General features: G+C 40.6%; 1 protein-coding gene across 2 annotated transcripts in view; it reads left to right on the plus strand.

Moving 5' to 3' along the window:
- Nucleotides 1-6565: 6565 nt before the first annotated feature.
- rnf38 (ring finger protein 38) overlaps nt 6566-18012 on the plus strand; it is a 31640-nt gene continuing 20193 nt past the window's right edge. Inside the window, exons 1-2 of one of the 2 annotated variants that reach the window (XM_054778067.1) lie at nt 6566-6716; nt 7909-8540. In XM_054778067.1, coding sequence (XP_054634042.1) covers nt 7997-8540 — 544 coding nt within the window. In that variant the 5' untranslated portion in view covers nt 6566-6716; nt 7909-7996. Of the gene's footprint in view, nt 6717-6752; nt 8541-18012 lie in introns of those variants that run through there. The other variant, XM_054778068.1, reaches the window with a different exon arrangement.

The following is an 18012-nucleotide window of genomic DNA, read 5'->3' on the forward strand; positions in this document are numbered from 1 at the left end:
CAGCTAAAATTTACAATGAACAAAATTATACTCACTTATACAAATGTGTTTTTATTATTTTGTAGCATGCATGTCATACATCGATGACGTACAGTCATCCCTCATTTATCGCGGTGAATTGATTCCAGACCACTTATTTATAAATTAAATATTTTCGTAATTACAGCATAGAAAACCTGTTTTTGACCTTCTTAATACGGTTTTTAACATTGTTAGAGTCCTATAGACATGAAATGACACCCCTAAAGTCACGTTTGCATTTCATATTACCCAATATAATACACATAATCAGAGAAAATAAGCAATTTAATACATAAATAAGACTCCTCCGAATGTGTGGAGGACAGGAAGTGATGTTGGCTGTTCAGAGCTGAGTTGCAACTCACCTATCCCGCAACAGTAGCCCATGTTATTATTTTGATTATTATTATGATGGTTATTATGTTATCATTATTGTTCCTGTTGTGAGATAATTCAAACCTGCAATAAAAGCCTATTGTTCCAGTGGTCAAGTCTGACGCTTGTGTGCCTCATCAAACATCGCAGTAGCATTACTGACACCTAGTGAGCAGTGTAGAATACTACATAGCATCACGTTTTTGATTTCATCTTCTGAATGCCTTGTATTTGCATTTCAGTTAATTCAGCCATTTTTATACTTGAAAATGCTTAAATTAGGAAACAAATATGTATAATTTGTTTAAATATGCAATTTTTTGACTAAAAATACGCTATATACAAGGATGATTTATTAATTCATATATTTCTGAAAAAACGTGATAGCGTGAAGCCGCGAAATTCAACCCACAATATGGTGAGGGATGACTGTACTGTATATCCAATTCTATGGGCCAATTTGGCGAACTCTCACTACGAAACGGGCTATATATCTCCAGGAGTTATCAAGTTATCCAAGACCCCTGATGAATGACCAAAAACCCCCCACACATAATGGCCCACAAATAAAAACTCTAAAAATGCTTATTTTTGATACTCTAAACCTCATAATATGCCTCTCGCAGTTATTGAACACATTAAATTCATTTTTACACATTAAGAAACAGTTACAGGCATAGAGTACACTATATTGTAATTGGTCCAAGTTTCTTCCTGCAATCAAATCACTTGAAAATCCAAAATACTGTAAACCAATTTAAGTCATAATATTAAGAACAAATTATGAGCAACTTAAACCAGGGGGAAAAAAATCCGGGAATCTCTGGGGATCTACTCTCTACAGGTGGTCGTCAGGACAAGAACTAGTTCTGCTCGTAGACTGTGATGTAAGTTGAGTTTTAGTTGTAAGTTGTAACTTATACCTAAATTATACCAAAATTAACTCCCAAGTCATTCACATTGTACACACAAAACACAAAGGATGTATAAAATACACTAATAAAAAGATTAAATGCAATAATTCAACGAAACAGTAAGAAAAAATAATCCCTTACCTTTATCCCTGTGGTTGTCTTGCAGGCCTTTCTACTTTTCAAAATATTGTCCCAGGCTAGTATAGAAGGATAACCTCCTCTTCTCCTTCCAGATTTCCTTGTAATAGCACACATTGACTACATGACCTCTAATAACCCCCCTAATAGTCTTTATCCTCAATAATTGGGAGCAAAAGAGCAGCTAATATTGGTGATCGTGTATCCTCTCTCTGAGCTTTTTATGATGTTAATGTTTACTTCCATGGTGATAGCTTTCCTACTAACGAGCAATATTATTATGTTTTACTGTGAATGAGCAGGCACATGTATTATTATGAATGTATTATTCTGCCCAGCACAAGGTACACGTGGCATTCTTGTGCTATGCGTGGTGCCTATCCGTCCACCGGCGTGCAGTGCAACTAGAATGAGTCTCATGTTTACGGACAAAAATTTTGTTTTGAATTAATTTAGGGTATCACAGAACTTCACCAACCGAAGACCACCTGTATACACAGATATTATAATGTACTGTATGTACTGTATACTTTAGTACAAATTAAAAATAAATAAATAAAATGATCACGGAAGCTGGTTAACTAGCAAACGACCCAACCAACTAACATGGGTTAAAACAATACCTCTGGTTTTGGTGCATTGTGGGTAAACCATACCATTCCAGGTACATGCAGGTGTTATGCACAAATGCTACAGAAGAAGATTCGTACTCAGGGGACAATTCAATTCTTTCATCTGAAGATTATTAGAAATAATATTTCATTAGGTGTACACCATCAATAAAAGTCTGGCACAGGCTAAGAGGGAATAGATGTGCATGCACAATGCAGTATACAGCATGGCTCCAACCAACGTCAACATTCTCTTGGCTGGCTTTTGTTGGTCACTCCTATTGTTTAGATTTGCTTAGGGAAACAGAGAGGCAGAAGGAACGAACCTAATGTGTTGCTTCATGCCTGTGCATTCTTGGCATAGTTCTTTGCCCTTTTTTTTATTTTTGACTGTGTGATTTTTCTTCTTGCTTGCTTTAATAGTGAAGCCAAGGGTTCTCAGTCAGCCAAGTCCACCGCTCCATTTTGGCAAAGCCACAGAAAGCTGGGTTGCGTCTTCTCTTATTTGATGATGTTTCCGACTTGATTGCTTTTGTTGCGTTTCTTCATCTATTGGCATGATTTTAGCTTTGTTTTTTTCTTTGTTTGCAATGGTCAATCTGCCTCATTGTCTCAACTTCTCCTCAATTCTCCCTCATTCTCTTCTACAATGAAATACACACACACACATACACACCATGATCTCTGTTTCCCTGTCAGTCATTCAATGAACTGGTTTAGCAGGCAGGGTTCAGATGGCCTCCAGAAACACATGGTTCACAATCTGCCTTCTGTTGTGAGTTGGAATAATATTTATGTTTCTGCAAGCATTGTGTGTACTCTTTTAGAGGCATGCTATGCAAATGAAGTTGCAATATGACTGCGTTAATTCATTTAAATGTTATCAAACATATTTCAATGCAACATGAAATAGTAACTATTATAATTCAAGGCACTGACTGTCACGCAATATTAGGTACACCAGCACTATCTTATGAAGTACAATCCATGTGCTGTATTATTTTTGTCAGAACCTCCATCCATCCATCCATCCATTTTCCTCCGCTTATTTGGGTCTCGGTCATGGGGGCAGCAGTCTCAGTAGGGAAGCCCAGACTTCCCTGTCCCTGGCCACCTCTTCCAGTTCCATCGGGAGGACACCAAGGCATTCCCAGGCCAGCTGTGAGACATAATCCCTCCAGCTTGTCCTAGGTCTGTCCCGGAGCCTGCTCCCAGCTGGTCAAGCCCCAAACACCTCACCAGGCAGGCGTCCGGAAGCGCCTTGTCAGATAATAATGTTCACCGTTGAGTATTCAATAGTTTCGTTATTGCATTTGTTGTTTTGAGTAAAATTTAACTGTACTGCGAGGTGCGAGGTACTGCGAAATGCTTCTAATATTGTGGGTGCCTGGCCCGGGTGGGGTAGCTATACACTCTGCTACCTTTAAAGAAGACGCCATGGCTTCAATTCCCTGCCAGGCAAGACCCAACACACAGCCATTGGAAACGTGTAGGGTTGCATCTGGCATAAAAAATAAGCCCCTCACTTTACTTGAAATGGTGACCCGTGTCGGGAAAAGCCAACCACAAAATCTGGCCGCATGATAGGGTCAAAATATTACAAAACCCTGCATATGCTGCAGTGTAATTCTGTATCACTACAAACTACACCCACAATCATAAATGCATTGTTAAATTAATATCTACCTGACAGTGCCATTCAATACTGAGCATTAGATTGTTTATTGGATCTCATTGGTGTCCAGTTGCACCTAATGTGGATGGTGGCAATATAAAATGGTAATTTTCTCCTTTCTATCTCTCAAGGCAATTTGAATAATAGATCAAGAACCCATGTGTGTGCAAAATTCTTCCACTCCAACAAAAGCCTACTCCTTTGTCTACTACGAGCTTCTATCTGATCAGCACCATTCATTCTCCCTCTTAGACAAGAATTTAATTAGATGAGAATATCAACATTAAAACACATATCTGCACCCCCTCCTTTCACACTCTTTGTTTCTAGTCTGCACTTCCCTACAGCTGGTGAGAGTATGGTTTGTGGCGGCCCCTCCCCAAGCTTTGAAACAAGCCAATAAGAGAGCACGTCAGCAAAATAGACCCCCTTCCTCCAACACACACATCCCTCCTTTTCCCTTACTTCTCACTCCATCCATTCCCTACCCCATCCCCCAGAGTCCCCTGTACATCCCATCCCCCTTTTCTACCTCCTACCCCTAACCCACTTACTCATCCTGCACCCATCCCTTCACATCCTCCACTTTCTTTCCAGCTCCCCAGTCCTCTTCCCTTTGCTTTCCTCCCACTCACCCCTTTTCCTGGACACCCTTTCTTTTGGCTCCCTCCCCTTCATTACACCCACTCGCCATTTTCCTTATTCCCATCTCTGCAGCGTCTCCTCTTCCCTCTCTATGGCCTTATCTTTTGAATATCGGTAGCACACTGGGTAAAAAATTGATCCTCCCCGCCTGTCTGTGGCCGCTGCCACAGCACATTAGCCAGTGTGTGATGTGTGTGTGTGTGTATGTGCATGGATGTGTGTGTGTCGTTGCTTGAGGGATAGAAAAGGGGAGGGAGGAGTAAGGAGGCTTATTTGCATATCATCAAAGTAGGAAAGGAGAGCATAATGAGGAGAGAATGCCTGTGTTATGTGTGTATTAGGCGTGGTGCTGATGGGTTGAGGTTGAGTGTGAAATTAGTGAGCGAAACTAAAAGTGTTGGAGTGTTGGGAGTTGAGGTGGAACGGTTCGGGGTTCAGTGTACATATATAAAAGTATAAGCTTATTTACAGTAATAAAATACAACATACATGCACCAAAGGAGTACTGTTTTAATCTTTTACAGTCTGCACAGATTCCACACAATTTCAATCACACCTTTATACGCATGCAAAACCACGTCAGGGGTGTCGAAACTTTTTCAAATACAGAAAAATGTAAGGATGGGGGAGGTCCACCTACTAAAAATAATGCATATGTATGCAAAACAATGAAATATCAAAAATGAAAAAGATAGGGCTGCACGATGGTCTAGTGGTTAGCATGTTGGCCACACAGTCACAGTCAGGAGATCGGGAAGATCTGGGTTCGAATCTCTGTTGGGCATTTCTGTGTGGAGTTTGCATGTTTGCATGTTGCTTGCGTGGGTTTTCTGCGGGTACTCCGTTTTCCTCCCACTTTCCAAAAACATACATGTTTGGTTAATTGGTGACCCTAAATTGTCCATAGGTGTGAATGGTTGTTTGTCTATATGTGCCCTGCGATTGGCTGGCGACCAGTCCAGGAGGTACCATGCCTGTTGCCCAAATTCAGCTGGGATAGGCCCCAGCATACCCCCGCGACCCTAATTAGGATAAGCAGCATAGAAAATGGATGGATGGATGAAAAAAATAGCCTGCATCACAGCTTTGTGTTACAGGTGACAAATAGGTGAGAAAATACTGCAAATTTTCAGTCAACAGTCAACAGAGGGCCATTACTGACAATACAGGTGCTGCTACCAATACTTTTTTCTTCACCTTAACTTGACTGATTTTTCCTTTAATTTGATGATCATGATTATAATCAGAATAAAACACAGAATACGAAAAAAAATATAAATACAACAGTATAAGACAGTGTAACGACATCAACAAAATAATACAATTATTTTATTCCCTTTTGTTACATACAATTGTTTGAGCAAAATAAAGTCAATAGTGCAACATAGCTAATCAAAAGCAAAAACTTCTGTTGGCTCTCATTCAAATCCTTTGGCTTTTTGCCCTCAAAGCCTTCCTTTGTCCAGTAATTTATTCTCTGAGTTTGTAAACAATATAACAACTACAATGCAACAAAGACACAGAAATTTGTGAAAATATATAAATAAATAAATGAATAAATAAATAAATACACATACTCATGTAAGAGAACTGCAAAATATCAGTCTCATTACGCTAGTATCAATCTCATGCCAATATTACCCTGGGTATTGATATTTAGATTGATCTGTCCTCCCCTTGTGACAAGGCAAATAATTCATAATTGTTTTAATGTGAATTTAAGATGTTTACTTAATGCTCAAGATGTGATGTGTGCCAATAGAAAGCCACTTGAGGGCCACAAATGGCCCCTGGGCCAGACTTTGGACACACATTTTTCTTTTCACTTTTCATGTGATTTCATTTGGCCAACCACATTGCAATTGTTTCTACCCATAGACAATACCAAGCGACTTCTGCAAACACGGCGAACTTTCAGCACTGGCTGAAACAGCTGCAGTGGGTAGGTAGCTTGGTATTTGTAAATAAATAATTTAAAGCCCCAATTTTAGCCTGCCTCTTTGCCATCCAGCTTCTGATTTGACAGACGCTATTAATCCAACACAGATCTAAACACCAGTTCAAGTGGAATCTTACATTCATTCTTTCGACCTGGAGATAATATGGCAGCCATTACTCGGCACAATGACGTCTTATCATTTGTGTTCTTTCACAATGCGGAAGTATTTAACGAGAAATGCCGTGTGTGTGCTTGGCGGAGTGGGGATCGATTGCTCTAGTCTGGTACAATCCAACTTGAGCGTCGAACGTTCTGTCACATTTCACGCTGACACTGAGAGCTCACACACACATGCTCTAATATCGACAGATTGGGAGCAACGTGAGCTCACATTACCGGTAAGTTGAAAACTCAAACATTTGAGAAAACGTGTTAGACCTTTAACTAGTGCTTATTTTAGCATAGGTCATGTATTTGTAATTGTAGATTGGTCACTTTTTTCAAAACATTTCCACTATCCGAGCGCTTTTCTGTTTTTGTTTCCGCGGAGAAACATGACCGGCTGGCAAAGTCAAGGCTGACTAAGTTTTTATTCCCACAAATTTCATGTTTTTCACTCACAACCACGCATTTTCAAGGTATTCTAGGCGTGGGTGGCAAGCAACTGGATTTTCTCCTCTGTGTGTGTGTGTGTGTGTGTGTGTGTGTGTGTGTGTGTGTGTGTGTGTGTGTGTGTGTGTGTGTGTGTGTGTGTGTGTGTGTGTGTGTGTGTGTGTGTGTGTGTGTGTGCGCGCGCGCGCGCGCGCGTGTTGGTCGGAGAAGGAGGGGTTGTTATAGCTTTTCAAGCTAGCGAGCGGAATTACGTAGGCTGGTTGAAACAAGTTTAAATTCGTGCGAAAGTGGTCAAAGTTGTACTAAACTCAATTCGGATATTAACTGGGATTGAAACGGGCCACTGCGTGTGTTGCGTGTTGTTTCTTGTGTGGTAGGGAGAACCTTTAATACACAGTAGGTTCCGCGCACTTACGTTAGCATACATCAAACATTAGCCGTGTGAGAAATAGCGAGATATAGCTAATAGTATGTATTTTTTGCGTTTAAAGTTGCTTGTCTTGTCATTTTACGTCTGAGGAGGTGTTTTGTTTAAGTCAACCCCAACCTCCAGTAGCAACGTTATGCTATACACCAACCCGAATGCGATAGGTCAGTGGTGTCCAAAGTGCGGGCCGGGGACCATTTGTGGCACGCGGTTCGTTTTTTATTGGCCCACAGCACATTGTAGAAAAAATAACTAAAGAAAAAAGGGAGGGCAGGGTGGAAAAGCACAATGTAAACAGAAAAAGCAGTTGAGACTAATAACTAATCATAACACAAAGGTTTATCTTTCAAGATATATAACCCTTTTTTAGCCAGCAATATTATATATAAATATCAAAGTGACATCTCGGCATCCTTTGATTTGTCGGTATGCATCGCTCTGTGGGAAAAGTTTAGACACCCCTGCTTTAGGTATAAACCCGGGGAAAGTAATCTTTAAACAGTGTGCTACAGCTCAACTGAACTGTATTTTTTTTTTTTTATTTTAATCAGTGCCTAACGCCTACAAGCGTTCTCTGTGAGTGCAAAGCAGTCAAACGCAAAAAAAAAAGAGGAAACCAAGGAAATCCCCAGAAAGGAAATGCCAATCGCAGCCACTGGACAGCCAACGACTCAAGAGCCCAGAGTTTACCCCCGGCTGCCCTCCACCCCGGAGCCGGTCCCTAAAGGGGCTGATTTATTCGATGAGGCGGGGGCGGCGGAGTCACCGGAGCGAACAGAGTACGGGGGCGTGGAGGGGGGCAGAGGAGTCGGGGGCTATAGTTACAGCCACAGCGGCACTCGGAGCCTACAGCCCGCATCCATCAACAGTCCTCCACCGCAGTCTCCAGCCGCCTCCTCCTCTTTTCTTTTCCACTCCCTCCACGGCCACCAAATGGTAATGGAGCCCCCCAGGACTCGATCACGTTCTCGATCTGGATATTACCAGCAGTATAATGGTGGGAATGGAATTACTGGCACTGGAGTCATAGGAACTAACCAGCAGCCGTACGGTGGCGGTTGCTTTCCACTTGGGGCTCACAGCAGCCACGCAGAGAACCAGCAGCGAGCCCCGGGAAGTAACGCCTCTCCGGGCATCCAGAGACTTCACTCGGTTCCTGGCGCTCACCGCATCCCAGCTGAAGGTAAATGGTTTAGTGTCTCAATAAATGTGTATAAGTAAAATGTTTCATGAGAAACATGTTCATGCTGCAGCTAACCCAAGACCAGGTTTAGGTACAGTACAGTGGAACCTTGGTTAACGTCATTAATTGGTTCAGAAGGTCTGACTAACTGAAACGGATGCTAACCGAATACATTACGTAAGAAATCATGTAAATCCAATTAATCCGTTCTAGAAAGCGAAAAATGTTAACACAAAACATGTTTTTATAGTTTGTACGAGTGCCACAAGAAACCCAACTCACTAGACGATACACAAGATTGGGTCCATGAGAACGAGACAAAACGATATTTTAACATTCATTTTAAGAAAAGTACAATGAAAAAATATGGCTTGACGTTACACGAGAATGGATCTATGAGAATCCAATGACATTTTAACATTACATTTAAGAAAAGTACAATGAACAAATGTAAAATATACATAATACATTGCAATTTACTAATTCAGTTTCTACTATGTTACACTCTTTCACGCTTTGTGTATGCTGGAGGCCCTGCTTCCACCCACTGAGACAAAGTGACTTTATGACTGACAATTCTATGGAACAAACGCAACGACAATACTTTAAGTGTGACCCCGCACAATATAGCTTAAAGTCCCTGTGACACAAAACAAGTTTGAACAAAAAAAAAACCCAGTAAATAATGAATGTACTCGCTTCATAAAACATTTTTGTCATACTGCTGTCATAGATGAATAAACTAAGAAATATGAGTGAAATGAATTGGTGGCTTTGACATGCCTCCCCAGTGAGTTATCTGAACTGACGCCATCCTGGTCGTGACGTCACGACCAGAACACGTTCCGGGAACCAGATTCAAAGCACATGCAGCCATGAACTCGCAGCAAAGCCAAGAAAGTGGTATATTCACAATAATAACATCAATAACAAAATACAAGTCCAGTGAGCAGTGCTCGCTGTTTATTTAGTCCTGACATAGTCCTGACAATTATTCTATGTAGGGATTCTCCGATCCATCAACCACTGATTAGTATCGGCCGATTTCAGTCTGAAAAACACATGATTGGCATATGCAGATAAATGCGACGTGACGTGACAATTCATGTTCTGGCAACATAAACATGACATGAATGTGCATGGGTGCTGTATCACGTAGGGTTTCCAGCACCCACATTGAGCCGACAAGGGACACACTCGGTCCCCATATTGCGGCTAGAATCAACACTAGTCTGCAAAACCTAAATGGTTTCAGTTTGACAGCTTGACACAGACTATGCCAATCGATGCCAGAGAGTTTGATCACTCCCTTGCCAGACCTATTGGTGTTCAACTTTTCTTGCATCTTGCAAAAATGAGCAATAAATCGCATAAATACGATGGTCACACTGTTTTTGTGGAGATGTGCTTGGTAAATAAAATAGTGTACAGTTGAAATGTTGCCAGTCATAAATAAAACAAATAGTTGACAGCTACAATAGTGATGAAAGTTAGAGACCCCTGCCACCTGGACACTGAATTTATTCTGTTCTAAGCTAAGCAGGACAGATTTCTATTTAATAAAGATATTTATTTGTATTATTTTTTTCTGTTAATTTTTTTTAATCTTGAACTGAAAAATAAATGATTGAACTATTTATTTCCCATGTATTCGTGTTGTTTCAAAACATGCATTAAATTAAATTCCGGTTTGTGCTATATAGTACAAAAATTGTTTTAAAAAAACCCCCTCAAAAATATCCACCCAAAAGTTTTATTTTGTAATAATTACCTATTTGCCTTGGGCCCTTGAAATTGTCTCACAGCTGCCCTGACCAACAGCTCTCACCATAAATTAACTGAAAAATGTTCAGTTTATCTGTGAGATTGTTATCGGCCAATCTCACTCATGGATGATCAGTATCGGAATCGGCAGCATAAAACACTGACAGAAACGGAAACTGACAGATCAACTGCAAAATAGGCTAGAAAGATGAGTGACAGCAATCCACGTTATGCTAGCAATTCAAAGCAACGGGTGACACCGGCAACCAGGTGCAAACAAGCACAGCATGAACACACAGCATGAACGCACAGGAAGAAAGTGACATTCACAACAATAATAGCATTCACTAATTGTGTTTTGAGGAGTATATGTTTTACTGGCAGTGATAGCCACTGACCACTATCGGCTAGGTACAGTACCTGTATATGAACAATACACAGAGCTGAAGATGAGTGACAGTTGTTTAGCAAACAATTTGGATTGAAAACCCATATTATTATTCTAAGATTCATAGCGACGCTGCAATCAAAGACGACCCTTTGGCTTGATTGTCGCACGCTCCAACAGATACCACATTAGCCGCCCAGTGCGTCATAACCAAGCCAGTTACGAATCAACACTACATTATTTCTGCCGGGGAGCTGCATTGATGTCAGCCTCCCACTGGGTTCTGTGCTCCTCTGGCTCCCTCTGGTGGACAGAGGCAGCAATAACCAATGAAATGTGTTGCTGGGACGAAATGAATTATGGGATGAAGTTAAAATAGCTGTTTTTTTTTATTTTAAACTTGTATTGGTACTTGCCTTGTATATTTCTTACCTAGGTTTTGAGTGTTCAGACGGCATCTGACATAATGAAAATAATGCTTGTAACATGTCAATTTGTGTTTACACCCAATCTGTGCATGAATACAAGCTTGTATATGTCCATCATCCTTTCGCTGCACTGTTTGAGCTCCACAACCAATTTTTCTGCCGGATTTTATGCACTATTTCTTTCGCTAGTTAGCAAGCCGTACTTCCAAGCCCTCTGTGGAGCATCGCAGGAGGTTCTTCTAGGTGGCTGCATTTCACATTTTTGAGTTTTTAATTTTGATTTTAGTATCGATTGTACTTCTTGTGTGGAGTGTGTATTCAGCTCCACTGGACGAGAGCGACGGCTGGTTAACAAACGCCAATAAAGGTGGTTTCTCTGCGTTTCCTGAACTTTTTTTGCCGCTGTCATCTACTATCATAGTAATAGCGTTTTCCGAAATACATATTTGAACGATTTCCACATGTGAGAGCGGCACATCTTTGCGGTTCTTTTGCTGTGATTATACATGACTTGCGAGTTACTTATGAGTTACGAATACGCTTGTGTGACCCCCACATCTCTTTGAGGCAGAGCCGACAACAACTGGATGTGACGTCACATGAAACCCAGCAATACATTGTAATGTGTGCCTAGCCCGCCCAGCTCTCCATCATGGCGGACTTTCTGCTCCATGGCATACTACACTCTGTTACATGCAGTTGCGCCTGAGTGGACAGTCTTACCAATCGAGCGTTTTTGATGTGCAGTAGCATGGAGAATGGAATTACCTGTCTTGATGGCTAAGCATTTTCACACAGAAATGGTCTCCATTCACTGGCCATAGACTGGCAATACATGTATGATTATGTATACAGGAATATGTCTGACTTTGTATTAGGCATGTCCTGATCCACATTTTTTGGTTTCCAATACGATTTTTTTTGGATAGTCTTTCCGATCCGATCCGGTACCGATCGTTGGCTGTGTGTGTGTGATTTTTGTTTTTTTTAAATAATAATCTTTTGTTTCAAAAATGACTATGTAATATGGAATTGAAAATAGCTCTTCAAAGCATTAAAAATAATGCAACCAAAGTTTTGCTGAGTTTACTTTTTTATTATACAGCATGACCAACAATATTGTTTGGCTTTTGTAACAAACCTCTGTGAGTAAGGGTCCCTAATTCAATAAAAGATCCAATAAAAGTCCATCCGATAAAAGATAAGATTGGAAAAAAAATGGCCGTGCAAAATACTCTTAGGGTAGGACTAATCATCTGACATGGTAATTGATCAATTTGTGGTGTGATTTAGAATATGACTTCTTTTTTTTTTTTTAACAAACTCTCTTAGGGCCCTATGAAATCCATTTTATTTTTTCCCAAATGTGTTTTTTTCTGTTCTGATTTTTTTAGGATTCAGTTTTTAACCTTTTCCTTATTTTACCAGCCTAAAGTGTGCTTTTTGGGTTTGTGAATAAAATGTCCATTAATTAAATGCAAAAATCCTTACATTTATTGATGCAACACATAATTGGCCCGTTTTGTCCAGTAATTGAGAAATGGATGTAGCTTGGCTTACTTTTCTAATGGGATGTCAGCCTCAGCACATATTGCTACAAAATCTTCAACAACTGTAATGCCTGTGCTTGTGATTAAGGAAGATGGAGTCACAGGTGTAATTCCAATTGCGTTATTAATGTAAGATATTTTTATGACACCCTTATTTTGTTTACACACTTAGACAAATGTGACAAAGAGCGCTATTATTTTGAAGGCCGGAATGTGGTGTGTGTGTGTGTGTGTGTGTTGAGAATGGGACTTGACGGTTGATAAGAGCTGAATAAACGTGCCTATTGTCTGTCTTCATGCAGAACCTGCGCGTCGTCACTGGGCATTGTAAAATGGTCCTTACATCAAAGTGGTAAAACACAACATGGTGAAAATATATTCATCCCGCCTGAGTCACGCACACACACAGCTGCACTAGCCAAACTAAGTGAACCCCGCTAGCTTCCATTCACGCTCCGTAACAGAGGAGTTTCCAAGGTTTTTTGCCGCTGTTTCGACATGTTTAGTAGTGTTTGTGTGGTCCCTGGTATAACCAACCAGCGGTTAGAGCGGCACTTCCCGTGCGATCTCCCTTCACCATGACGCAGCAGTCCAGGCACAGGGAGGGGGAACAACCGCTGTTGCTACGGAGCCGAATATCCAGCGTCCAAAGTGAAACTAACTTCACCATGATAGACCACGGACATGTCTGCACGGTGGTGTTGCGTCTTTTTGCGGGTGGCGGGAGTCGAGTAGCAACCAGCTTTGAGGCGCATTGCTGCAGCTACCATGTTTGAGTGTGGCTCAGAGTTACGAACGTGATACGGCAACCAGATCGGCCTGATCTCGTGGCGAAAGCCGATATTATCCAATCTATTATCCAAGCAGATGTGCACCTGAATATTGGATCAGGACATCCCTACTTTGTATAGTCTAGAGATGATACTCTCTTCAGTTTTCCAGCTTACCATGCAAAGTATAAGTTGACAAGTTTATTGGATCATAGCTCAACAACTGCTGCATCAATTGAGGGAGAGTGCCTGTGTTTCCCATTTTAAATGTATTATTCAAAAGCATTAAAATGTATTTTTACAGCACAAATTCTGAAAAAGATTCTGCAGTTTCTTTTTGTCAAAGGACATTTTGGGGTAATTTGTAGTTGTCTATTCTACTCTGCATTGTGGTAGCTGGCCGTCTTTTTTTTTTTTTTGCAGCCTTTCTCCACTCCCCACAATGAGCCAAGCTTGTGTGGAAGGGGGAGCCAAAAGCAGAAACACTTAGTCCAATCTTCAAGCGCAAGTCACCTGTGTGGTTGCATGAACGCTAATGTCATTTACTTTAATTGCATTCCCTCATTCCCTCCCTTCTCCTGAGTTATTTAAAACCCTTTTGGGTCCAGTTCTCTTTTCATATAGTGTGAAAGTTTTGGTTTATTTCTGGTTTATTTTCTATCATTTGAGTTCACATAACTTTACCTCCCATGTTGGATGATTAACAAGTGTTCATGTCTCTTTGCTGGGAATACAAGATGCAAAGTGAAATAGAATAGAACGTAGAACAAATGCTTCCAGTGGCTGCGGCATTGGTCCAAATGTTTAAGAACATAATTTTTCTCAGCTGGTCATACCAATTCTGGACCACCATGTTTTTCTTTACCACATTCATCTCTTGGTCCCTTTTGGATCAAACAACCCCTCTGCTCTATTTTTGTTGGCCTCCTGTACATTTGTCTAATGGAAAGATCATTCTAATGGACTGCCTGAAGCAGCAGAGGGACATAACCTTGTGCCACTTTCTCTATCTTTGTCCCACCACTCTGTGCCTATCCACTCCATCCTTCTGTCTGCAACTGAATTGGAAACATGTACTCTGTTTTGTACTTTCCTTTGTCTTGTCGTCCAGGCAACCCCCTCTGGTTTGGAAAAGAAAATCTCTTTTGCTTGGGTTGACCATGTAGCCAGGGTTCCCGCTATCGCTTCCAATAAACAACAAAGCATTTCGTTGGTCAGCAACAGTCATGGTCGAGGAGGTGAATGGCTCTATGATTGTGAAATCGGCCAATAAAAACGAAAGCTACTGTTAAGCGCGGAATCTTGCGGAAGTTGACATAATGTGCAGTGATGTTGATAGGTTTTCAAAGTTGTGAGTCCCCTGGACCCGCAGGTGGTGAATTGAGTGGGTCATCAATGGGGTGGGGGAATATTAGTTTTTTTCTTAAATTGCAGGATTAACTCCTTTACTGGTGGTATGGTATGATACGGTTTTAATTAACGGATACATTCATTTATATTCACAATGTATCTGAAAGTAAACAAAATTCCAAATCTGAAAAGTTTACAGATATATTTGTATTTGAATTTGAATTTTATTTATCCCACAGCGGGGAAATTCACTTGTTAATGATGTGTTGAATATAATGAAATATACAGGCAATGTTGAGGTACATCACATCACTAAGAATTATATAATTATATTGAAAAAGTATTGATAGAACACATGGAATCAGAATCACGGTCTAGCCTTTAGTCTGGTCGTCAGGCTAGCGCTAAAACTGTGCTTTAGTCTGCTGTGGCACAGACTTAATCTCTCTTTAAAGCTGGCTAGCTGTTCCACAGGCCGCTGGTTCGTCCCAGCGAGCTGTCGGAGAAGGCGTTCTCCAATCCGCGTCTGCATGATGCACACTGCTTGTCTGTAATTCCAGTCGCAAGTTTTGATCATGTAGTCACAGCAAGTTTTGAGGTCGGATTTTAAGAAAGTTGACTGTACAGTCGAGGCTAGTAATGCTATAGCAACACACAGGGAGCTGCTATCTTTCACTGACATAACGCTGTATGTTTTTTGTGAAAAATAAATAAATAGATAAAATGTAATATTGTCTTTTATAAATTATTACTGATTTAGGGTGAACAAGATTTTTTTTTTGTGGAAACAGGGGGAGGGGAGGGGCGGATTGGACCAAAAATCTGGGAATTTTAGGGGTAGTATTGTCTTAGGCTATTTGTCAGCTCACCTGGCTAGCTCTCAGTTTAATATCCATTTTTTTGTCATGTCACTGACATTTCTCGCACTTGTTGCAGTACATGTTGTTGGACAATGTTGCAATAATTTTGATCTTGCTTGGCTATGGTTATACTCATTGCAACAGGACGTATGTGTGATTGAGTGTTTGTGTGTTTGCAACAAACACACATTTGTCACTAGGACATGGAGTAAAGCCATCATTAAAAGTGCTACGAGTCACTTTGATTGGAAGAAGAGTTTGTAGAGTTGGGTATTGCTGTGTGATATTGTGATATTGTACAATATAATCCTTGTTTATATTGTAATTTTAACATCTGGGCTGTGGTTAGCTCGGCTAATGTAATGGCAGCAATGTGACTGCTTTAGCGGTAGCTGGAAGCTTAACCAAGAAAACCCAAAGGGGAATTGGTGCCAAAAAGTGGGAAGAGGAACGCCATTGTGTGGATTTAAAAAGTCAGACACCAACCAGTTTTGCTGCCAGCAAGTTATTACTAGCGAGCACATCTAATCAAATCAGAGACAGTGTTAAAATGCGACAAAGTACTGTAATACCCCAGCTTGTGGTTAAGGAGAGACTCATGTCGATGCTCTTCAATTGATGACTGACGATCCAACTGCATAGAAACTGAACTAACACAAGTTAATGTCACTCAACAGCACCGCCCCTTAAAGATGCACACGCACGAGTCACAGATATTACAGTACTAATGTTACCTCAAAACCATGGAGTGATGGGGGGGAAACCACACACACCAAACGAGCCTGAAAGAGTCAGTGTCCAAAGGCACCGTCTATGACAAGCAGTCCCGCAGACACAGAAATTACAGATGCCATCTGTAAAGTGTAGACATGGCCCCAGTATATACTTTTGTGTAGTCACGAAACAAAACATAGTAACAAAAAGAAGGACTCTGGCAATAAAAGAAAATAAATTGTCTTGTGCATTTATATATAAAATGTGATTTTATAGATAAAAGGATATACAGTGTATTAATACACAGTATACAGTGTTCCCTCGCTACATTCAGGTTCACCTTTCGCAAATTCACTGTTTTGAGGAAACAGATTGACCATTGTCAATCTATCTCCTTCGTGCCGTCGCTAGCAAACTAGCTAACAGCGTGAGCTGCTTGCTAACCGCCAATAAACAACAGAAGAAGCAGCATCTAACTGGCTAAGTGAATCTTCAGTTCAAGGAGTAGGACGAGGAGGACGACAACGGCAGGAGCAATATGTTTTAACAAGGATACAAAAATGCCACAGCCGAACGGCACCAGGACGAAGCACTGTCAGAAGAGTAAATACATGAGTAACTTAATAATTTATTGTGTCCAACCTAGCAGATTGAGCATTAAAATTCAAATGAAATTTGAACTTTGAGAGTGTTTAAAATGTGAGAAAATGTTAATGCCTTTCTGAGAAAAGTGTACAAAATGGATTGTGAGGGGTTTTACAGCCTTAAAACATAACTTTAAACAAATGAGGTTGGCTACTTCGCAGATTTCACTTATTGCGGACTATTTTGTGAACCTATCCCCCGCGATAAACGAGAACACTATTTAAATACTGTATATACAGTATATATTTGTGTGTGTTTATATTTGTCTCGCTCTCTGTCTTTCTTTCTCTTGCTCGCTCTGATTATGTACGTGTGTGTGTGTGTGTGTGTGTGTGTGTGTGTGTGTGTATGTATATATATATATATATATGTATGTATGTATGTGTATAATTTGAAGAAAAAATACTATATTGTGATATATATACAGTATATCGTTATCGGGATATATTTTTGTCCATATCGCACTGCACTAGAATTAGGTAGAAAGGTGTTTTCTTGGCCTTGACCATTCTTGCGTGCGTGTGCCTGTATGTGTGTTACGTATGTCCATGGTTGACTGCACTGATAGAAACATACTTTTGAATTACATAACTGTAGAAACTGTCTTGGGTCTGCACTTTAGTCAACAACCTGACAGAAGGTGAAGTGAGAGAACAATGATGGATGACATGTAATAAGTTATGAAAGGGACACACCAGTCCAACTCTAATCAACTAAGAGAATTTAGTTGACACTGGGACTCTGTGTTGTCAGACAGGTAGCTATAGATCACGTCGGCTTTTCAGTTAGATGACATTTCTTCAAAAGCTTAGTAAGCTTAGTAAAAGTATTTGTAGCAGCATGCCTCAAGTCATAAAAAATCCACCAGCTTTTGCATGTTTATTTTGTATGTTGTGAGCGATGACGCGTCCTTTGAATGCACCATCGTGTGTGTGCGAACTTTCTCCCACACTGCACCGATAGACTATTATCCTGTGGTTGTCCCCGTTTATGTTGTACCTCA

Source organism: Dunckerocampus dactyliophorus, chromosome 6, assembly GCF_027744805.1.
Source record: "Dunckerocampus dactyliophorus isolate RoL2022-P2 chromosome 6, RoL_Ddac_1.1, whole genome shotgun sequence".
Lineage (NCBI taxonomy): Eukaryota > Metazoa > Chordata > Actinopteri > Syngnathiformes > Syngnathidae > Dunckerocampus > Dunckerocampus dactyliophorus.